The 24,630-nt window shown below is 37.4% G+C and overlaps 1 protein-coding gene across 1 annotated transcript in view; it reads left to right on the forward strand.

Moving 5' to 3' along the window:
• Positions 1-24,630, forward strand: part of LOC115602733 (dynein heavy chain 5, axonemal-like) — a 155,875-nt gene that overhangs the window by 1,574 nt on the left and 129,671 nt on the right. The window contains exons 3-20 of the mRNA XM_030474161.2: positions 2,121-2,221; positions 3,487-3,675; positions 3,775-3,849; positions 5,656-5,739; positions 7,104-7,175; positions 9,271-9,372; positions 10,234-10,420; positions 11,608-11,773; positions 11,889-11,982; positions 13,160-13,258; positions 14,197-14,378; positions 16,667-16,786; positions 17,458-17,659; positions 20,197-20,292; positions 21,007-21,180; positions 21,274-21,363; positions 22,054-22,209; positions 23,185-23,324. Coding sequence (XP_030330021.1) covers positions 2,121-2,221; positions 3,487-3,675; positions 3,775-3,849; positions 5,656-5,739; positions 7,104-7,175; positions 9,271-9,372; positions 10,234-10,420; positions 11,608-11,773; positions 11,889-11,982; positions 13,160-13,258; positions 14,197-14,378; positions 16,667-16,786; positions 17,458-17,659; positions 20,197-20,292; positions 21,007-21,180; positions 21,274-21,363; positions 22,054-22,209; positions 23,185-23,324 — 2,329 coding nt within the window. The remainder of the gene's footprint in view (positions 1-2,120; positions 2,222-3,486; positions 3,676-3,774; positions 3,850-5,655; positions 5,740-7,103; positions 7,176-9,270; positions 9,373-10,233; positions 10,421-11,607; positions 11,774-11,888; positions 11,983-13,159; positions 13,259-14,196; positions 14,379-16,666; positions 16,787-17,457; positions 17,660-20,196; positions 20,293-21,006; positions 21,181-21,273; positions 21,364-22,053; positions 22,210-23,184; positions 23,325-24,630) is intronic.

Consider the following 24,630-nt stretch of genomic DNA (forward strand, 5'->3'; position numbering starts at 1 on the left):
GATGGATTGAAAACTGAACAGGCAAACCCAGAAGGTGGTGATCAGGGGCACAATGGAGGCCGGTAACTAGAGGTGTACCCCAGGAGTCAGTACTGGGTCCCTGTTTAACATCTCCATTAGTAATCTGGATGATGGAGCAGAATGTACCCTTAGCAAGATTGCTGATGACATGTAACTGGGAAGGGTTGACTGATAGAGTGGGGGATCGTGCTGCCATTCAGAGGGACCTGGAGAAGCTGGGGAGTTGAGCTGACAGGAACCTCAGGCAGTTCAACAAGGGAAGTGAAAAGTCCTGCACGTGGGGAGGAACAAACGCAGGTACCACTACGTGCTGGGGGCTGACCAGCCTGGCAAAAAAGAACCGGGGGGTCCTGGTGGACACCTAATTGAAGATGAGGTAGCAATGGGCCCTTGTGGCCAAGAATGCTAATGATACTGTGCACTGGATGAGGAGAATTGTCGCCAGCAGGTCAAGGGAGGTGATCTATCTTCTCCACTCAGCACTAGTGAGGCCTTGCCTGCAGTCCTGGGTCCAGTTCTGCCCAGGACAAGAGACATGGACATACTGGAGAGAGTCCAGTGAAGGGCCACAAAGGTGATGAATGCACTGGAGCACCCCTCCTGTGAGGAGAGGCGGAGAGAGCTGGGACTGGTGGCCTGGAGGAGAGGAGGATCAGTGGGGGATCTCATCAGTGTGTATAAATACCTAAAGGGAGGGCGCAAAGAAGGTGGAGCCAGGCTTTTGTCAGTGGTATCCAGTGGCAGGACCATAGGCAATGGGGACAAACAAAGATGCAGGAGGTTCTGTCTGAACATCAGGAAACACTTTTTCACTGTAAGGGTGACCAAGCACTCGCACAGGTTGCCCGTAGAAGTTGTGGACTCTCTCCATCCCTGGAGATACTTGGGAGCTGTATGGACATGGTCCTGGACAGCCAGATCTAGCTGATCCTGCTTCAGCAGGGGTGTTGGACCAGATGACCTCCAGAGATCCCTTCCGATCTCAACCATTCTATGATTCTGTGACTAATACATCATAATCACGGAAAAAATAGACATGATCTGTAAGAAAAAATATAAGGAAATCAGTGCTATTGGAATATGAATTTTAGTCACAATCTCATAATTTATTTAGAATAGATTTAACAGTAGTTCCTGAAAGTTTAGTGAGTCGCTCATTAGCACTACTGCATGCTCCACTGAGGATTCTTTTTTCTGCTAAGGATGGGACTTAAATGTCATCTTCTAAGAAATAAAATGGTTGCTTTTTCTTGGACTAAAACCAAGCTGTAGCAATTACAAATAGCGTTGTTCAGTGCTTTCAAGTAATTATATTTTCGAAGCTAACTAAAACAGTTTTTGTGTGAAGAAGAGATAAAGCGATATTTAGGAATGCTTTGTAATTAAAATTTTTAGAAGAGAAATGGCGACTGGAGATAAATTATTGTACTTAGTATCAGGAAAACATGAATACTCTTATTTGTTAAATTACTTCAAAATATTCAAATCCCAATTTCTAAGAAAAACAAAGGCATGCGATAGATTTTTTTTTTTTTACATAACTTGAAGGGCTTCAAAAACTCATAAGGAGGCTTAAACAATCAATAGAAGATGGTTACACATTCTAATGATCCATGTCCTGGTTTTATTGTAAATACTAGCAGTATTTATTCTTCACGTACTCCATGTGCTCAAGTTGTCTTGCAAGCCTCTGTAAGTAGCAAGTTTGTCAGAAGTGCAGATTGACAATCAGAATTTAGATGAAGAAGTAACAGGAGTAACTGGGTGACAATAACAAGTGTGAAAAGTGACAATATTTCAGAATCTATTTTTTCCAGAACTGATTTCTTCAAGCTAGTACTTTAAATTGCTTTTCTTACCTCTGTTGCTATCAGTAGGGATTGTTGGAATTGAACTTGAGATAAAAGCCATTATAAGACATCTTTTCCCCCTAGCAGCTTCTGAGGGTTTCTGCTGAGGCACAGCATCTTTCACGTCTCATTTTCCCCAGCCTGAGAAGAGGTTAGCCAGCAGATATTAAGACACAACACTGCAGGTCTGTAAATGAATTTGTTGTGCATGTACCTGAATAATTAGAATTTGTCACTTCTTTTAACTAGACACAGAAGGTAAGCATCGTAGACGTGGAGGGGACCTGAAGACAAGGAGCACTGAGCTAGCATCTGCTGCCACGGTATCACCTCTGACTGCTGTTCTTCCGGCAAGTGTTTTCATGCTAAAATAGGTGGTGACTCAGCTGCCTTTTGTCTGTTAAATTTTCTTCTGTGCAAATTATTCTTGAAGTTTTCGTTGACGAAAGTTTGTCCTCATACTGGAGGACACTGAGTTTCTTCGTTGTCTGTTGATTACAAAGAAAAAGAACAGTGAACCACTCAAAAGTGTTTATAGTGTTAGGCCATTTACATTCTGTGCTCACACTGTGTGTTGCTGGGATTTTGGCTTTGGGGGTTTTTGTTTAATCATCCACTGGTTAATCCCCTTTCTTTGCGAAGATGAAAAATAATATTGGTTAAGAATATTTGAATAAGGTCATTCTGCATCAGGGCAGACATGCAAAACAAAAGGTCCAGCTGTTGGCATGGAAGCCAGAGATGATAGAAGACTGACATAGGTGAGTCGGGACCTACACGGGAGAAGAATGAACAGTAAATCAGAAAAGATGTAGCTTTTAGAGACATCAGAATGGTACTGACCAACACCTACAGGTATTCAGCTGCTCTTGGTGTCTCCTGGTCTCAAAGCGATGCAGGTAGAGACAGGAGTGATGTGAAACATCCAGTCAGAGTCTGGGGTAAGAGCAAGTGGTAGGAAGCAAAGGTGGACGTCGGCCAGCTTTTTGGTTTTTTAATCCAAGAGTAAATCAGGATTGATAAGTTACAAGTCCTAGTTTAGGGTACTGGCAAGATGATGTAACTTATCTTTGTTTCTCTCCAATAAAAATTGTGACATGTGGAGACACTCCAGGCATCCCCAGACTCCAGATACTCATGTCAGTGGGAGATTTGTGTAGAAGGAAATGCTCAGTGGTTACTTTTTTACCCAAATCTTTATTTTTTTGTATGGCTTCTGAAGATCGTCTGTTGATTTAAGAATGTTATTCACCATATCTATTTTCAGTCTTGTTCATGCTGTTATGAAGATTTAAAAAAATCCTTTGTCTACATAGATTTCCTTCTTTATCATTCTGCTACTAACATTTTATGACCTGCATATTAAACATCAATTGTATATTTGTTCCAGTGGTGACTGCTTTTACAGTGGATTTGTTTTATTTATTTCCTTTGAGAAATAATTCTGGCCCGACAAATTAATTATTACTGATCTTTTCCCTCTGCATTCCTTAGATGTATTTTTTTATGTTCCTGCCTGAAGTAGTTTATGAAACCAGCTTAAAGATCAACAATATAAAATACAATCTTTAAGTGAGGAAAAGGAGTCTCTCTATAACAAACTTTTGTTTTCTAGACAACTGGTAAGAAAAGTATAGTACTTTCCAGTGAAACTAGGAAAGAGCTAGCCAAGCAAGCCAAAGTCACCAGAGAGGAGAGAAGAGCTCAGATAGATGAAAGATACAAGTATTTGATATCAAGATTAGCAGATGGGATAGGCTTAAGTGAGCAGCAAGTGGAGGAGGCCATTATTTCTGATGACAAGGTAAATATTAGTTAAATTATTATTATTAAATATATTTCCAAAATTTCCAGTCTTTTGAAAATACTTTACAATTAACTACAATTGTAATTTTGTTTTTAGTTTCAACTTATAGAACAATTCTTTGCCCCTAGCGGGATTAAAAAGTTGCTCTTCTTTTACCAAGATGTATTACAGGTATGTTTCTGTTATTACTTTTGCAAAAGCAAAATTGCATTTTAAAAAAACTAATATGACTGTTGCAAAATTCAGAAAATCTTAACAGAGGTTATTTTTGCTATGCATGCCAGTGAGGAAAGAATGTACATGTTTACATATTGCCATCCTGGTTTACATGAAAACAGGAAAATGCCTTGTGGCATGGTTCGATACTGGTTTTATTAAAAATGGCCAAATAAAGTAAAAATCCAAACTTCAAAAATGATAAAGTGAGGCAGTGTTCACAATATTCAGAGTTTAAAAATATGAAATTAGCTAGCATAGGTATTATAGGAATGTATAAGAACCATTTTGTCTTCTTTTATTTTGAACTGCACCACCTGCACTGTCGACAAAGCACTCATTCGAGAGGGTGAAAAACAATGCAATTTCTTTCTAAAGTAAGGTGCCTTCATGTTCATGTCTGTCCCATTCTGTGGAAAATCATCTTAAACTTCGAAAACTTGTGGTCCCCAAGATGTATTTCTCTCCCTGTCAATTCTGAGGAGAAGCCTCTTCATAAAGAGCGAAATCATTTGTTCAGCTTCCACTGAGTGTGTGATATCAGAAGGTGCCAAGTGTCCTTGAAATTGCCTAATGTCACTGTGTGGGCTTCCTGAACTGCAGAAGTCCTTCCTCAGTCCTTTCAGGTGATGCCATCGAGGAACCATGAGGGTGAGCTAACTCACCATGTGGTGGTATTTTAGGCTGCTTGGGGAGCAAAACCGATTGATAATGCTTGATCCTTGGTTAAGTGCAAGGATGAATTACGGATTCATTATAACCTAGATAAGTTAAAAGAACTTTTGAGTGGTACTGGAAGTGCTTGGAGACTTTGCAAAGCCCAGAATCAGGTTAGCTGTCAAAACAGTTTAATCAGGTTTTCCTTTCATTGGGACTGTGCGCGTACGTTTCTGGGATGAACCTGTTATCTCTGACTTCAATCAAGATGAAACTAGAAATCTTGAAATTGTTTTCCTTAACTGAAAAACCAGAAATAAATGCCCCACTTGGGTTAAATTGAACGTTTCATTTTTGCATCTAATTTTGTTTTATTTTGGTCTTTTTAACCATTAAAGTATGAATTTATTAAAATTTTGTTGCAAAAGCAGTATAGCATAAAAAAAAAAGTTTTTGATGGAAAGTATGAATGCTGTCTCTAGCATCTTTCACCCCATCCTGATGAGCCAAGAGATCTCATTAAATTGACTATTTTGTCAACAGTTTGGTTGCAAACATATTGGAGAATTGGAGACTACTCAGGGGCAGTATCATACATGCTTGCCATTTGGCTTTTTAGGAAGAAGCCTTTCTTCATCTTGAAAGAGAAATATACCTGAGGCTTCTTCCACATTATTTTCTGTTACATTCTTCCAAGTTTCAGCAGATTATTTTCCAAAGCATTTGACAGAAAATTAGACGGAAGGAATTCTTTATTGTTGCTTCAAAGAGAAGAGGTTGAAGATACATCTCAGTGGAGAGGGACCAGTGGCAGCAAAAGAGAAAGTTGCTCTGGAAAACACTTCAGATTTAATTTAATTATATTTTCTGAGATTTTTTCCCCCTCTTCTTCTTTGATTTTTTTTTTTTTTCTGAAAGAACAGGGCTATGAAACTGTTAACCAGGGACTGTGAGATTCATGCAAAGCTTATTCTCCAGATAAAGCCAACCTCACTGACTCAGAATGAGCTTAGTTACAATTCACATACTCAAATATGATGATGTATTTGTATGATAATCTTTTTTATTTTGTTAACCTTTTGTTTATAATTTAATTACTAGCAGAAGTCGAATGCATCATTGAAGTCAGATGGGTCAACAAACAGTTTGCTTCAGAAGAAGTTATTTATTACCATGGGTTGTACTGAGGTATGGTTGAAAAATTCATTAGATGACGTCTGAAAAGTAAAATATTGAAAAAACTTAACAGTTGTTCAGTGTTAAACAACTTTTTGTAATTCTTGGATAGATATCTAAGTACTTAGTCCATGTTCTTATAATGGGAGCAGAGGTTGTAATTCATCTATAAAGAAATAATGATTAGTGGATTTGACCATTTGAGAGTAGTGCAGGTCAAATAAACCCGTGTTAAAAATTTGCAGATCCTAACATTTTTGTTAATGACTGCAGGTTAAGTATTTTTCCAGTGCTTGTGCACTTCTAGCTTAAAAGTGCAGTTCTCAGTGGTTTTGTATTTTGTTTCATATTATAATACTGCACATTACTCCAAAAATGCCTTAAATAATTCCTTTATTGCATTCAAATTCTTACAATGACCTCCTGACTGTAATGTCTAAGCATTATTCAGCAGTGTATTCAGAGTAGTCAGTAAGATTTCTGATTAATTTCTTTCTCTCCATCTCATTTGGGGGGAATCGAGTGTACCATATACAATTTTCTTTGAATAAGGCATGGTGATGTCTTTTTTTTTTCCCCAATGAGCCTATGTTAACATTGTTATGTAAGAAAAGACATAGCTAAAGAATTCTTTCTTGGTTTCAGGAGAGAACTGAGGTTCATTCATCTGCCAATTGCACAATTGGAATGGCTTTTCAAATTTATTACAGTTGAATTATTATTAGATTTAATAGATTAAAAGTAAGTATTGCTGCAGTACTGATTTGAAACTTTGACATTATGTCAGTCCATCAAAAAGATGAAAATACATGTTAAAAAGTATTTGGATCAGGAATTTTTAGTAATAAGTTCCCTTTCTAAAAATTAAATGTCATTCTAAGATGATCCATGCTGGTCTAAGTATCTATGAAAAGTCCTTTCAATGTTTGAAAGCTGAGGCTATCATCTTTAGGGCTTTTTAGTGAATAGATGTTGGCGGATTCTGAAAGGGATTAGTCAATCTCATGGATAGGTCCATAAATGAATACTAAAATTACTAGACAGGAATATGTCATCTGCCAGCTCTCATACAATGATTGCAGGTGCTCAGGAAATACAAGAGGAATGGAGCTATCCCTGAACCGCATTTTCTTAATAGAGATGCAGTACTGAACTGGTCTGCCCAGAAGGGCATTTTGACTTTCTGATGTCAGATGGAGAAAAACAGTATTTGATTTGAGAGGGACATATTTTCAGATATCCTATAAATAATTCACTACCTTTTTCAGTAATATAATTTTTACAATTTTGTTTTCAGCACAGTTTTAAGTTAAGTAAATTACTTTTACCGTAGGTATGTGTTCTTTCTAACCATATGCATTTTGCCCTTTTTACAGGACTTCACAGGAACTTGTGCATTTTTCCTAAGGTCGTCAGATAAAGTTGTAACTATATCAAATGTTTCCCAGGTCAGACCAAAATCATGCAGTTATTGCAGTCTACTTAATATTTTCTTAGACCTTTATTTATGCAACTGGAGTCAGAAAAAGAAGTGGGGAGTGCTTTCACGAAAAAGTCTAGTTCTGTTTAACAGAAATTCTTTTCATCTGGATAAGTATTTATGATAAAGTAATGGCCTAATGATTTGGATGTTAGCAACTGCAATATTACTAAACCCAATATTTTAATTAATAAATATTAATTACTAATCAATCATTAAAACATATATTTTAATGGCAATAGGGAATGAAGACCTAAACCAGGAGATTTTCTGATAAGTAATGAGCCTAGATTATGGAAATGCTGTACTAAAATAACTGTATCTTGAAATAAAGATCATAGTTGAAACTATGATCTGAAAACCTGAAGCAAGGTTTTCCTGCTGCTAATAGCTTTAGCTGTGTATAAGGAAAGTACTTGTAATAGCCTTTACTGACTTTCAGAGATACTCATGTTCTTGGGAAATATTTGCAATAGAAGACCATCCAGATACTAACAACTAAGAATAGACATTAACATTAAAGAAAAAATGTAATAAGCCTGAAATAGTATTCTCAAAAATATTGATGCCTTCATTTTTATGCTGTACAGATTTTTCTCCTTATTTGTCACTAATAGGTTGATGTGTTCCATTTGAGCAGGCCAAAGCTGTAGTAAATTTGCTCTCCAGCTGCAGTCATGGAAATTAGTACTTCAGTTATTCTCAGTCACTTGCTTTATAACAATATTTTTACAAATACCTCATCCAGGGGTGCAAAAGTAATGTCTAGCACCCTTCCACTCCTCCTGCCCTGTCAGTCCTGCTGTGCTGCTTCAGTTGGATACCTGTCAGAATGGTTGTGCAAACTCTTCAGTTAGCTGCCTTGGTGGCTTCTCTCTCTGGTTCTCTGGTAATAGCCTTCTTTTGGCAGGGGCTATGATGTAGCTGTCATCAAACTTTATTCCCTATGGGAGGCAGTATTTTTAGATGCTATAGAAGGTAAAACAAGCCCTAATTTTCAGTCAGCCAGTCTTGACACTGATAAGGCTTGAAGACCATTACCTCTTGCCCTATTGCTACAGTCCCTGATGAAGACTCCCTCTCCAGCATCCTTGTAGGCCCCCTTCAGACACTGGAAGGCTGCTATGAGGTCTCCACGCAGCCTTCTCTTCTCCAGGCTGAACAGCCCCAACTCTCTCAGCCTGTCTTCATATGGGAGGTGCTCCAGCCCCCTTATCATCCTCGTGGCCCTCCGCTGGACTTGCTCCAACAGCTCCATGTCCTTCTTATGTTGAAGACACCAGAACTGCACACAGTACTCCAAGGGGGGTCTCATGAGGGCAGAATAGAGGAGCAGGATCACCTCCTTTCACCTGCTGGTCGCACTGCTGGTGATGCAGCCCAGGATATGGTTGGCTTTCTGGGCTGTGAGTGCACACTGACAGCTCATGTTCATTGACTGTTTCAGTTGGAAGGGACCTACAATGGTCATCTAGTCCAACTGCATGACCAGTTCAGGACTGACCAAGTTCAAGCATGTTGTGAAGGACATTGTCCAAATGCTTCTTAAACACAGACAGGCTGTGAGCATTGACCCCATCTTTAGGAAGCCTTTTCCAGTGTTTGACCACCTGTCAGTGAAGAAGTGCTTCCTAAGCTTAAGTTCATTAACAATGAACTGGAGAAAACTGTGCAACTGAGAGAGGCATTTCTAGCCTGATATATTTGTTGTCCTTTTTTTAGGCATTTATTGTAGATGGAAGCTGTTTCTCTAAAAAAGAAATATAGACATATTATTGTCTTAAGATGAATGCATTGATGTTAAATGGTTAATTTTAATTGTTTGTTGGAGTGTTGCTACAATATGGGACAGACTCTTCCAGTGACTCAAACCTAAAGGCAAGTCTGGGTATTTCCAGCTGAATTTTAGTCTATGTCCAATCCAAATTCAGTAGTTGAATTTCATGTAACCTATGTAGTTATGGACTAAATAAATATGTCTTCCACATGTCTGAATTTCACTCAAATAGTATAATGTTGGAGAAGTTCACATGCACTCTGCTAATTTTTGTTTCTTCCCAAAGGAGGTGAATTTTGGCATATTTGATTGTACTAATGGAAATATCCTTCAGGGCCTGGAATTTTTCTTGTCCCAAATCATGATACCAGCACTTAAATCACAACAGGTAATCAAATAGCTAGTCTTTTCCTCAAGAACATGTGAAATTAAGGCAAGTGGCTGCTGCTGTTCTCTTTGTGCATCAATTGAACATAACAGAGGATACAAAAAGATACAAGTCTAATATAGTATTTTATGGGACTCATTCAATTTCTATGTAAGTGTTTGAAATTCATATAGTAATGGTTTATTTTCAAGCAATAGCACCAGCTGTAATGGTCATGACAAAGGAGAACATAGTATAGCAGCCGTACTAAGGTAAAATTGTGATGACTTTATTAAAACTAGATTAAGCTTGCAATGAGAGAAGAGGCAAATCCTTCTGCCAGGGCAAGGCATCAGTCTTTGATTTTATTCTAGAGCGTGGGCAACAAGCACTGTATCACAAACAAAGTATCCAGCTTCTTTGAGTTGTCCTTGTTCTGTGGCACTCACAAAGCATCACAGTTGGTTCTGTTGCCTCCAGAAGTACACGTTCGGAGGCAGGATATATAATGAAGCTCAGTGTCTGTCAAAAATGATGGTGTCGTATGCTGTTACCATATGCTACCATTTTCTCTCACCCAGGAGCAGGAAGGGAGATTAAATTCTTTTCTCTGTTCAGAGAGAGCCAAATCAGACTGAAAAAAAGAAAAAAAAAAGACATCAATTCAGTGCGAAGACAGTGAGATCAGGGAGACATTTTTATTTCTTGAGAGCTTCTTGCTTTTTTGTCTGTTTTTGTGTAGCAGAGTAATTAAATCACTGCACACTTTATTTACATTACAGTACAGATGAATGTATTTTAAAGGGCATACAGATAAATCTTTATATACTGCCACACTTTTACTTTCTTAATTTTTTTTTTCATAAATCATAAAATAATCAGAACTGGGGAGCTGTCAAAGAAGGTTTGAAGAACAGCCAAATACAAGACTTTCTGTACTCAGTGGATAAATTTGTGGGTATTTTGTCATCATCAAGACAGAACATAGAAGATAAAATTCAGCTCACAAAAGTGGATATTGATGTTTATGTCAGCAACTTACAGAAGCCCTCTGACTACATAACTGCAGGTGAGTAATTCCTATGGCAAAGCGAGCACAGTGATGCTTTATGAAATAAATGTTCTATCATTAGTAAAAATTTACTTTGAAGAATTAATTCATCTTCCCTGAGCTATATACATTTTTCTGCTTACTCTTGCCAAATTTCTGACTGTGTAATCATAAAATCATTAATCATTCTCCCATCCTTTAATTCATAAATCTTAAAGGATTAGGTAGTTCCTTGGCATATCATGTATGCAGTGGCCTCTGTTCCTCCAAGTTTGCTGGCCAAGTAGTTGCGGAGTGAAACCATCTACTGGTGTGTATACTCTTCACTTTCTTTGATACTGAGAAAACCCTGTCCAAAAGTAAGTCTGGCTCTGAGGGCTGTGAGTCAAAACAAGGTGTATTTATTAAAAATTACATGTGTGTATATATATGTAAGAAAAAGAGTAGTTATGTCCCTTTGAACAATAGCTTTCCACCACTTCTTACCACCACATGGATTTTCAGAGTCAATAATGCCAACCAGTCAATACTTCAGCAATCCCTCTCAACCCTACATAAGCCTATGGCAAGACAGCCTCCACAGAAGAACTAATGACTCTTAAGACAATAATGTTATACAGCTGGACAAGTTCTTTAGATCCATTTAATAGTACAAGCTCCATGACTCCTAGATATAATGCACCAAGTGAACTCGACTCTTTCATCTGCTAGGGCAATCTAAAAGAGTGCTGACTTATATATTATAGTGGGGTTACTTGTAACTATTAATAATGGTGTCCGTTACACGATGCCTTTAATGCAGAATAGGCTGCAGTGGCAGAAAGAGAGAAATGTGAAATAACCTTTACTTATGAAATACAAGCAGAAAAATACACACACAGTAGTTAATGCATTTCTCAGACCTCTGAAACATTCTTCCAAAACGCCATGGCTGTATTTTTTTTCCCTTACAAGGTCACTTAATTTTTAACTATTTCTATTGTAAAGGATATGCAATAGTAACAGAGTAGGAAGATACAAGTTGTATGTGTGTGCATCTTGTTGCTACAGTCTTAATCTTTTCCTGTTGTTGGTCAGTGATTTGAGTATACTCAGCTTACACAGAGTCTCAGCTGATGTCTGCCAACTACATTTCACTTCTGTAGTTAAAAATCTGTATTTATTTCTTGGTGCTTATGAGACTGTCCTATTCTATGATTTTGAAGGCAGTAACACAGAAGTCACTGAGAAACTTGAAGAAGTGGTCATGATTTGGATCAAACAGCTCAGACAGGTTATAGTGGAGAGTGAACAAATGAGAAGAGAAGCTGATGACATTGGTCCATCTGCAGAGCTGGAATACTGGAAGACAAGAATGTCATCATTCAACAGGTTAAATCCCTGCATTGTCTCTCACAGAGTTAAAAAAACTCAAAAAGGCACTTTTAAAAAAGAAATGTACACTTTAATTCCAAAGAGAGTATTAAATGTGTTTCTTTCTTCAAAGCCTTTTAGATGAGATCAGGAGTTCAAGAGTAAAGAAAATTATAAGTATTCTTCAGGCAGCAAGATCAAAGACATTAAAGCAGTGGAAAGAGCTGGTAATTGCTATGTTTTATGAAAAGTTCTAAATGAATACCATATTGTATTTGTAATACACACAGAACTGAACACAATGATAAACATAGTTTTGAGTGTTTATGCTGGTTTTGTCCTGCAGTTTATTATCCATTTGTTAAAACATACAATACCGATGATTCTGAAGTTAAATAGATAACTTGAAGTCAATGCTTCCGTAATGCGCCTTTCATTCTCATAGCGGGTGGAATGGTTGTGCAAAAATAAAGCAATGGAGCAATGCAACATTTTTCTGTCTCCCTCGTGCTGTACCCTGTGCAGGCCAATTCTAGAAATGTCTGAAGGTTCATCATACTGCTTTTAGAATTATTGACAGCTGGCTTTTTGTAGCATAACTGCTACTTCAGATAAGTGGATATCTGTAATGTAAACTTATCAGTCAAAATTGTAGACAAGCCAGAAAACAAGCTGTAGGCCACGTACAGCTAGTCAGACCCCCTTAAATGTAGAATGTAGATCTTCTAGCATTTAAAAAGGTATTCTACTGTTTTGATAGTAGAGCAGGAAAACAGTGTCACCTTACTGAGTTTTGATTTTGTGCTTAACATATTTGCAGACTTTTATGATAAATGGAATTTTGATGAGAATGTCAGTACTCTGATGCCAAGCCAAATACGATGAACTACATTTCTTTCTTCCTACAGCATTGCCTCCTAAGTACTGGATAGTTACAGCTGTCATGAACAGAAGGATATACAGGCATTAGTTGTGAACGCATTTTCCCTAGCAAGTGTTTATTAAAAAAAGAATGAGAAACACGCTGGTGCATTTTAGGGTTCTTGTCTAAGTTCTGTAGAATGGGTACCATGCTGAAACTATTCTAAAATATAAGTCAGATTATCAAAACCACACTATTGTGTGGTTTCTTTCCATCAGGAAAGAAAAGCTTTAGGGATCTAACTAAGGAATTACACAAAATGTTGCTGATTTCCTGGTAGATCTTACCAGGTTTTGCATGCAAAAGTGGTTGTTTCTTATGTAAAGAAGAAATGGCTTATTTGGGAGCTCTTATGTGAGAAAATGTTTGCTAGATGGAATCACAGTCATGTGGTAGCATGCACTGCAAAAAAGCAAGAACCTGTTCAGTAAATTTTAGCAGTATTAATTCTCTTTATTCTCTTTTATTTTTTTTCCCTTCAGGATGGCAGTATAACAATCGCTGCCAATGAAGCTAAAGACAACGTGAGATATTTATATACATTGGATAAATTTTTTGGCCCACTTGCCAAAGCTTCACCTGTGAGTAGTTCTCTAAAGGTACTTAATGTGAAATTCAGAAAAGAAAGTAAAGGCTTTTGCTGCTGAAAGAAAGATATTTCTCCTTTCAGTAAGCATCAATTTAACTGTGATGCTTAATGATTAGCAGACAGCTTAACTCCTTTGGCATTAGTGAATTGTGTTTACAGATTTTGTGCATAAGATTCACACATAATCCAGCTGCTTACAATTTTTCTAAATATTGGTTTCAAAGCTTGCACCCTGTTTGAATCCAATGTGCAATTTTACACCACTTTTCTTCTGCAATTATTCACAGTTCTGCCATACTGGGCTTGACTTTAAGATACTGTACTTTATTTATCCTTTTCTAGACCAGTCACTGTCTTTTGTTCTGGGTTCTCAGTACATCTGGCTTGCATGCATTTCTGTGGGACAGAAAACTCTGTAGTTCAGTATCCTCCGTAAAAGAAAGGTAATTGTTGCCTTGCCTCTCCCTTCTGCATTTCTCTTCTGTACAGAGCTAGGCAAAATGAGCAAAGGCCAACTTTCTTCTTCTTGATCTTCCTACGGCCTGCCAACTCTTTTTTGTAGCAGTATATGACTTCTTTTCCTCAGGTAACATATTCCTTTGCAGAGCAGACTGCAGCACCTTCGTATACTGAAGGCCATTGCCAAAAAGAGTATAGCCTCTGTTTTTCCTCTGGAAAGTCTCACTCTGGAGGAAGACCTATTCATTTATTCATTACCCATTCCCTATTTTTTAGTCTTGGTCATAGTGTGTTAGGCTCCAAATGAATTGGATGGTCCAGTTCATAACGACATATCTGGAAGAACAATGTGTTACAATCAAAAAGATGTTTATCCACTGGCAAACGTATTCCCAGAGCTGTCATATTTTCTGTTGTGTTAATTTTTAGGAAATTTGAATTGCTAACTTTCCTATTTTCTTCCTAATGTAGGTAACAATGATGGAATACATACCCAGTTTAATGAATACTGTCTGTATGATCTACTGTACATCACTATACTATAACACGTCAGAATGCATGACATCTCTTCTTCTTAAAATCACTAATCAAATGATTAATACATGCAAGACATATCTATGTGAAGGTGTTTCAAAAATCTGGGATCTGGACAGGTAATGGAATTTTAATAATTTCATCTTCTTTTATTAACACTAGAAGTAAAATTACAGATCGTCATGAAGATTATTAAAAGTTGAATTTAAGTAGCTCCTTGTCCTCCTACCAGGCACTGATTCCAGGCACTGAGTACTCATTTTATGTAGAATTAAGTACTCTACAAAACCAAATAGACCATGTTTTGTGAAAAAACTGTTACTGAAAAGCAAGTAATGTGTACCAGTGTATGACACTCAATATTTTGTCCCCATGGCTTTCTTTTGATCAAAACACACTTGAGCAATTAGGACTGGGAACTAAGGTTCTTCATAAAGAAGCTCCAAGAACACGTTGGCAAAGTTCCATCTAAGACTTATAGTTTGCTTTTAGTGGACAGGAAAGTCAGTTTGAGGAAGGGGACAGTATATACCAGGACCAGAATCACATTTCAGTTGTGATTCTGTTTGGACCAAGGTATGTGGGTGATGGGATGGGACTCAGACTAGTATTTTTTGAGTATTCTGTGGAGAATGCTGTATAAGCAAACACGAGGGGTGTAAACGGTGCCAATGAGGTACCTTAAATTAATAAAACCCCTAGTTTTACTGTAAGTTTGCTGGTTAGAAATGCCTAAGACTAGTTTTGTTCTTATTTTCTATTCTTGTTACAGCTACCAGTATTGCAAGAGCCCCTGGTTTTCAGCAAATTTTAGGCCATATACATAAAATGAACAAAAATTTTGCCTCAGCTCTAAAAAGCTTGCAATCTAAAACATAAGAGCTTGCAATCTGAAACATAAGAAGTGAATAGCGAGATGAGTGGAGGAAAGAGGGATGGAGAAAAGAACAGCAATCAGACAGTGTTGGTCAGCTGGAATGACAGTGTTTTCAGCAAACCCTGTGATGCCCTTGGATGTTTTATTAGGCATCGCTGCCAGGAGAACTAAAGGAAGCATTTCAGGAAGGGATGAGTTAGCTGTTGTATGGCTACTTGCAAGGAGCCGCTCCCAAGTGCTACCTACAGCATAAGTGGAAGTGCGGAAGTGTTTGTATGAAATTTAACAAGCGAGTGGTGAATACTGATGTCTGGCAGAACAAGTGTGTCTGAAGGATAAGAAATTGAGTGGAGATAGCCTAGGAAGAACACATACTATGAGAACAAGTCAGTTATTTTCTTGCAAAAGAAAAGGGGGAACCACAGAGAGGGGTTAAGATGAGCATGACATCTAAAGTTACCTACTAGAAAAGTAACAATTGGAATAGTCTCTTGAAAGAGTATAATTGGAGCAAGATTATAGTTACAGAGGTGAGGAGCAAAAGGTGTTATAAGCTTCATCAAGACATAGTCAGGATGTCTGTGCTTAAATTCCAGCCAAGTCAAAGGTGACACTGAGGTAATAAACTAGGAGACATGAAAGTAAATTTGACAAATAATTTAGATTCCTCCTGTATTTTGGTGTAGGCAAAGGGAAGTTTTCAGAAATAACCTGTAATCAATTAAATACTGGCTGTTTATTCTAAACAATTAATGTAAATAAAAATAGAATAGATTTTTTATTTGTTTATTCTAGCTGACTTTAATTTTGAGACATTCTTCTCATTTACTTATTTGCTGCTGCAGTTCCTGCAAAAGTTTCTTTCTGTTCCAGTTAGTGGTTTCAATCTATAAAGTTTGACTATCATTTGAATTCCCAATGATCTTTTGGAATATGAAAGACAAAGCCAAAGTGGAGCAATAGTCTTGCGTAAATGGTTTAAGGCTAATTTCCATGCCTCATCTATGTATCTCATCTACAGTAGTAACTCAGGGTTAATGAACAACTGAGTATAAGATCTATGGCATTAGGAACCACTATCTTCCTGCTGTATCTTATTAAGAAACAAGACTTTCCTCATGCTTATAGCAGTCTGGAAAAATACCTCTCCAGTCTTGTCTGATTAGAAAAAACAAAGAAACTAATGAAAACCCATCAGAAATACCCAGTTTACAGAAGATGAGAAATGGCTAAACTGCAGGCATGCAGTAGTCCAGTTTGACCTGGTGTAAGTCCCTTCTGGACTATGCTGTGAACATTTTAGCTTGATGACAGTAAATCCTAAACTAATAATGTCCAATCTAGATAACAAATTTAAGCAAAAAAACCTTTAAATGTAATGCTTATATTTTGACTGTTTTTCAGGTAATATATAATTTTGTGTTCTTATTCTGCAAAGTTGCATATCTGACTGATATGTTTTATTTTTATTTATACTCTTTTGAAGACCTCCTTAGGATGATTTTGTGTCTTCTGTATTTTCTTCCTCAGGCAAGAATTGCTAAAGAGGATACAACAATGCATTTCCCTCAAAGAACAGTACCAAATATCCTTTCGGAGAATTAGGGAGGAGCTGAAGGAAAATCCAAGTGAGAGGCAATTTGATTTCAGGTAAATAAGTCACTCTAATATTGAATCATATAAATGAAATGTCATTATATCTGCTGGCTAGCAAAAAAGCTAAATACTCAATTAAAATATACTAGTTATTAGAACATGACCTTGCAGAGGTTTTTTCTTTACTCAGGAATAAACCAGTGACAGGTCTTTGCCAGTCACTTGTTGATTTAGCAGATGTCCAAGGGGACTTCAGGGGACTTGACGCCTTTATGCATGTGTTAATTTAATATATATGTTTATACATGGTCTGAAATCCCAACAAATTTGAGTCATGAATGTAAGTGAAAAGTCTCAAGGGGAATTTAGTCAGCTTTGGGCTGGGCTATCTATCACAATGCCAAGGGGAGTTTTAACTGTATTGGCATTTAAATCATGGAGCATTTCTTAGTATTGTACACTCACGTTTACAAATGTCTTACTTAAATGAGTAATTCCTTTGAAATGTGGTAAAGGCTTTTAATTGACATATATAAGGATTAAGCATTTTCTGGTTTATACACATTACCTTAAATAGGTTTTTACTTGATTTGTAATTAATACAGCATAGATTTTTTCATGTGAAACTTGGTAGTAGTTCTGCCAGAATATATAGGGGTTAAATAGAAAGATCTGTTGCAAACAGATTTGCGTAACAATCCCTCTGCTGCCTTTTTTTATGTTAGTGAAAACTACATATTTGGAAAATTTGATACATTCTGTAAACGTTTGGAGAAGATTTCAGATATGAGCAATATTATGGAAAGCCTTGTAAAGCTCCAGCATATAAAAATTGAAGGTATTGAAGAGATCACTACTCATTACTACAGCATTGCTACAAACACCAAATCCAAACAGTACGATGTTCTGGATCCCAGGAAAAAAGAGGTACATACATTTAGCATTTGTCTGACAATCACTTTCTTAATTCTGTGCTTTTCATTGCCGTTATGCAAAGAAGATTAAATTTTATAACAAGGCGTATGGTATTTTGCTGTAATAATAATTCTTTCATATCTTGTAATACAATTTGAAAGTGTTTGGGTAAATTTGGCTTTTATTTCAAATGTTTTTGTTAATTTTTGATAAACTAGGTTTTGTGTGATAGGTAATGCTACAAAAAACTCTTCCTAAACTTGTTTGTTTTGAGATACGTAAGTTTTGAACTGCAGACTGAAAACTAATTCAGGCAGGTAAATGAATTAAATAGTTTATCTAATTGCAAGAGTTACTCAGTGTAACTGAAAATACTTAGTGGAACAGTAAAGGCAGTATTACAGTAAAGGTAGTAAAGGCACTTAGATGAAAATTTTAGAGGGAGAAGTGAATGGTATCACCCCCAGCACTGAGCTTGTTGGTAAAAACTAAAGTACCTTTTCAAGTTCTTCAGACTCATGTTTTAATACATCCTGTACATGCTGCAATTGAGCTGCCTTTTTTTTTCTTTTGAGGCATAGCCTGCTTGCTTTGCAGGATGAATAGCCTCACAAGTTCTAGAAGTGTTGACTTACTCTCCTGCTTTCCTGCCCTGTAGCTTGCAACTGTCAGGAACTTTCCTTTAAACATTTAAGTCTAGGGTACTTTTGGCTTTCTTCTAACTGGCGGATGGCTTATGTTTCTGTAATAATTGCCATGTGGCTCGTTTCTGAAAGAGAACATTTACTGTTAACTGGCATTTGGAGGTATTTAAAAATTGCATGGCTTTTCTACACCTAAGTTGTTAGAGCAATATATATTATGCACTATCTTCCCAAGCTTGTGGAGTGCTTTCTTTGAGAGGAAGTTTGCACTGAACTCTTTTTGTAGGCTGCCAGTGTCTTGGACTTTTAAGAAAAAATATTACAGATAAATAACCAAATTACTTCTAGTAGCAGCTGCCAAATTTGGTAGCTCAATAGAGGTGAGGCTGTTTCAGTTCCATGTCCCCAGGTCCACCCAGCTGCGAGGCTGGGCATGTAATTCCCAATGGGCAAGTGTGCATGCATACCCACAATATATGTATACACAGGTCTGGCCACATAGCTCAACACAAACTGAAAACACAGCAATCATACAATTACAAACAGTATTAATGGCCTCCTCTTGTACCTCTCTGGCTGAGCAGGAGGAAAGCCTGTTAGCTGGTCTTACACACTCAGCCTATCCAAAAGCTGGCCCCTGGATATCCAGGTCTCCTCAGTTCCTGGACTTAACCCCTGCCCCCTCCCTGCCCCCAAGGCCCACAGCCCCATTTCAGTTGCTGGTACTCAGACCTATACACACACACACACGCACAGAAACATGCACTATGGATCTCTCCAGTAACTGGTCTTAGGCAAACAAACTGGTCTTAGTCTTCTACCTGACCCCCCGGATCCTCTTGCTGTCCTGGTTGCTGACACACAGAGACACACATGCAAACACTTCTTTCCTGTAGCTGGTTCAGGCTTATAACCTTATCAGTAGCTGACCTGCAGACCCTACTGTCTCTCTGGTAGCTGGCTTGGGCTTCCTGGTCCCTCTGGTGGCCAACTCTTATTAGACCACTGTGGTCTCTTTAATATCCAGCCTTGACTTATGGCTGTTTCAACATTTGGTTCCCAAGCCTCTGTCCTGTTTGCTGCCTAATCTGATTTGGTATTCTTTAGCCATTATATGTGAGACACTCACCCACACAATATGCACATGCTGCAGTGTTTCTGGTTGCTTTGATCCATGTTTTCTACCCTGCTTGGGGATGCTTATGGAAGAGAGAATCCTTTCACCCATGCAAATGGTTAGAAATGGAGATAAGTAAGAAGACAAGACAGACTGCTGGTTAGCTGCAGGGTACAGCCAGACAAGCGTACTGGCCAGCAACCTGTTCACATGTGACCAACTCCTTTTTATCCCAACATGCCTCCATTTTTCCACACTTGCTCCTCCCACAAATCACATTGATCCCTGTCTTTGCTTCTTCCCTAACTCTCAGATGTTCTGTTTAGTCCCACAGTCTTCCCTTGTAAACTGTAATGAGTCCCTTGTCTCCTAGGCAATAACCTCCCTTACTTAGTCTATAAGGTGCTCTAGAGAGCCTGCCAATTTGCTCATCTTGATGGGTTTCATACCTGAGCATTGAGCTGAGCGCCCTCCTGTGGCAGTGCTGGGAGTAGCTGGTGAGTGTGCTCTGATTAGGTTATCAGATTTCCTCTGCCTGTCCATGTTCCTCTGTGCTCCTTTGTGTTCATGAAGGTGAGGCTTTAACCAGATAACCTAACACTTATTGCTTTGCTTAGAATGTAAATGCCTTTGTTACTCGTATTGTCTCTGATCTCTTTAATTCAGTGCTGAACACATGTACTGGGCAGACAAAGCAAATTCCCCAAAAACTTCAGGGGAAAAAAAAATGTATGAAGTGAAAGCAACACTATGGATGATTTTTTTTCTTATCTTTTACCCTTTTCTAGTTTGAAAAAGATTACCTTGAATTTAAGAACCAAATTTCAGCATTGTATGAGTCTATACAAGAATTCGTGGATTCCTGGTTTGAAAAGACTGTAACTGTAAGTAATGTTACAAGTGCAACCCCCTTGTTCTGATGCTCAGAAAGGCTGAGTACTCACAGCTCCTACTGAACTCCTTCACTACTGTTGGTGTTCTATGCTGGTGGCTGCCTGAGATAATGTTGGAGGATGTCAAGCCTATTGCAAGTGTTCTAAAAGTTACTTGCAGAAGTGCTGGAAGATAATGTGCATTATTGCTTGGTGCTAGTTTTATGTTCCATCTTCCCATACCAATTTTATAGCCTTCTTTCTTTATTCTGGTGTTCCCCATGCTTCCTGTTGAATTTCCAAGTTATTCCTGTTCAAGTGGCAGGAGTAAGGAAATAATTTCTGCTGTCTGTTACCTTAATGTCACTACTGTTCATTGGTTCAGGCCCTGATAATGATATATTACAAAGTACAAGTAAAGGTGTACGTGTTCTACCACAACTGTTTGCAGAAAAAAAGAGTGATGATTTGAGAGGCAGAAAAAAATTGAAATATTGCAGTACACTGTAATGGTAGCAGTTTCTTGGTTCATGCTATGGTAAATATATTCTGTGTGGGACAAAATTCACTAACTTGTCTGGATGGAATATTCTATGTTTCTTAGAAAACAACTTACAAACTTACATACTTTATATTCTAGATTTAAAAAAAAGAGAACAGTTTATGATCTATGACTTTCTGAGCTATTAGCATCTTCTGTGGCAAATGATCCATTCTCCTTTTTAGACTGAACAGATGCTGGGACTTCTGATGAAGCTTGACCAAATAGGAGAAAATCATATTGACCTTAATGAGAAGTATATCGTTGTCCTTCAGCAGTACAGCCAAGACATAGAGTTTGTTCAAAAACTCTACCAGACGCAAAAGGAAAATCCACCTATACCACGTAATATGCCACCAGTAAGAATGGAATAAATGAGAGAAAAACAGGACTTTGCTTCTTGGTGGTCTTTAACTTAATGGAAATGTAACTGCGTATCTTCTGTGTTTTAGGTAACAGGGAAGATTATGTGGGCTCAGCAGTTATACAGAAAAATTGACCATCCAATGAGAGTCCTTAAAAAGAAAACCACACTTCTGAAGGTTGGAAATTAGCAGCGGAGGATTTATACTAAGCTTTCAAGCATGTTACTAACAGATAAATGATTTATTTCTATACTCCTACACTCACTTTTCTAGCAACTTGTATTCAAGCTCATGCAACAGGATGAGTGTTAGTGTTTGCTCCAGGATTCGAATTCCTTCATTTAGCACTATTATTCTGTGGCTCAGGACAGTTACTTCTGTTGAGACATTAAGCTGATGACTTAGGCTGGTGCTTTTGTCCATTCTGGGGCTTGACCCATGTTAATCCTGATAGTGGCACTGTTGGGCGTGTACCTAAGTTTAGAGCCTTTTGTTTGCTGTGCTCTGTAGTGAAGAGGACAGATATTTAACCCCCGTCACTAGCCAAACTTCATGAAATGGGACATCAGTCCCTTGTATAGGTTATAGTATAAACTTTGTTTTATGGGCAAGACTGGGAGGAAAAATCAGGAAAAGAGTTATGTTGGTTAGAGAAGTCAAATACTTCTTAGTAATTGCATTCCTCAATATATTTCTGTATTTCTGTGTCTTACCTTATTTCTAAAATAGCATAATTTAAAGCTTTCTATTTGTTTTGTTTTCCTAATGGCAGTGAGGAAAATCCTAGTGGGGGACATTTCTACTAAGTGAGACTCATGGAATTGGTTAAATTGTGTTTGCTTGCTTTTTTTTTTCCTTGAATTGCAGACACTGGAAATGAAAAAGGCTGTTAAGAGCTACAATAAAATGGCTGCAGTTCTTTTGGAATTCGAACTTATTTATCATAGGGCCTGGTGCAGGTTTGCTGACGAGGCTAGAAATGCTCTGCGTGCTTCCTTACTTGTCAGGCACCTAGAAACCAAGGTATGTATGATTTATTCTTTGTATTACTGCTGCAATGTTTAGTATTGCATGTGCTACTTTAATCATATCATGGCTAGACACGCACAGCATTAAAATAATTTTGATAGGCTTAAAAAATGAACTACTTGAATTGGCATGTTTTTTTCCTTTTCATGTTTGTTTATGGTACAGACTTCATCCTGTCTCTTCTTCATAAGGCTCCTGCCTCATTCAGGGCATAAAAGAGGCAGTACCCAGCAAGTACTTTAACTATTATTGACTTATCTACATCTTTTTAGATCTTGTTCCATGTTTTATTTTCTATGTTAACAAAAATTGTAGTTAAGGAAAGAATTTTTAATTAGATCATGGTCTTCTCTGTAGTCATCAATGTCACTGCCTTGAGTATATTGCAATCATTAATTAATTTGCTTTTAAAACTGCTTGTTGAGACAGAAAATCTTACCATTCTTGCTTCACAGATTACTTTTTCTGCTGTAGTGCACATAAGTTATGGTTAAAATGTGGCATTTTTTTGACTAATGGTTCCATAATGGATAACTTGAATCTGGTTTTCAAATTTATTTAGCATCTTAATAGCATATAGTGCCCTGAAAAGTGTACAGAGATTAACCTTCACAACATTTTTCCCCAGTCTACCAATAGAGAAACTGAGATGAAAAGGAAAATAAGTTTTGTTCTGCAAAACCAGAATTAAACTTAGGAAGTTACATGAGCCAAGTCATTAAGGCACAGTGAAGGAGTCACAAGAAATTGAAATCAGTGTAAGATATTGGTTGGTTAATACTTTGGAAAATCCAGATATTTGTAGAGGAGGATGAAGATCTGTGTAGAAACATGGGTATCTGTTTTAAAAATCTTCTCTGGTCACCTGCATCTTGTTATATGTTCCACTTATATCACACTACATGTAACCACTAAATGATTGCCTTATTTTCTCTTTCCTTATTCCCTGCCCTGTACTGCTAAATGAAGGAATTACTTGTAAACTTGGACCCAGTGGTCCTGGAAGTCCTTTATGAAACAAAATACCTGAAAAAAATGCATTTTGAAGTTCCAGATGTTGTTCTTGGCTTGTGTGCAGAAGAAGAACAGATTAAAAGACATCAAATGGAGTGAGTGAACACTTTTTGGATTCGATTCTCACCTGCAAAAGAGAATCCCTAGCTTTGAGTCTGTTGCATATGCTTTTGGTTTATTATAACTTTTCTTTTTGATGGAGTTTAATTAAAATTTAATTGCTTTCCCCTGCATTTCCGCAGTAATGTTGGTAACATGGAGTTGTTCCTATCTCAACAAATATCTCATTACTAGAAAGCACCTACATGCTTTTGTTACTGCAGCAGCTGCTCTGTAAGTGGAGCAGCTAGGTATTGCTAAGGCATCTATGCACTATAACATAGGGATTACACTCCAAAATATTACATTTAACATCAAAAGCTTTTTTCTGTTAGAAAAAAAAGCTGGAATTTACTGCTTGATTAAGGCACAACCCAAACATTTCTATAGATAATACATCACCTAAGTTATAACATGCTTTCTTATGTTGAATATCTGAAATGACTTTTGTTGATTTTAATTTTTTTTCTGCTTCTTCTAACAGTCCAATTCTGTGCTGGAAGAGCTATTTTCATTTTCAGGGATGCTGATTATTGATTCTTGAACTCTCTAAGCAAGGATGATAGGTCTTACAAAAGTCATCCTTTGTGAGGAGTGTTCTTTAGATAGTTTTTTAATGGAAGTGGATAAAAAGGGACAAAGTTCAAAGACTTACATAAACACTTCGATGCAACCCCTTGTCCCTTTTTCTATTGTTAAAGCTTTCAGTCTTTAACTCTTATAACATGGCATTTTTCATTAATTATCTGTGGAGTGTTTTAGATCAAAATAACCTAAAATTTGTAATGTGCAAGGCAAACTCTGTGTGCTACAGTCCTCTCAAAAGCAACATCCCAACTGTTGGGATGAGAAACAAAAAAAGTACAGAAAATGTTTGCAATACAAAAGAAACCCAAACTTACTATCAACTCTAAAAAAGACTTCAGACTGACTCCCCAGGCAAAGAAGGAATATTCAGAGACGAGATTTTTGCTTAAGTAACACTGAAAAAACAGTTCTCAGTATATTGCGAATGGGTTATCTCAGTATACGATTTGTAACAATGATGTTTAAAGTCATGTTTCTTATCTGGCACAGGACACAGCTATTACTTTTTTTGCAGCAGTTCTTGTAAGGAACCCATTATGTATCTGACTTCTGAGTTGGTTTTGCTTCTAGTTCTTGTTTATACAGCTTTATTGTGTAGCTCCATTTTCATGGAATTATATTGGTAAGTCTTGATTCAGAATTTGGCCTCTTTTTCTTTGGGATTTGGTGTCTTAAGTGGTTTGGATCTAGCTTTTCTACAAGCAGTGTCATTTC

The sequence above is a fragment of the Strigops habroptila genome, chromosome 1 (genome assembly GCF_004027225.2).
Source record: "Strigops habroptila isolate Jane chromosome 1, bStrHab1.2.pri, whole genome shotgun sequence".
NCBI classification, from domain to species: Eukaryota; Metazoa; Chordata; class Aves; order Psittaciformes; family Psittacidae; genus Strigops; species Strigops habroptila.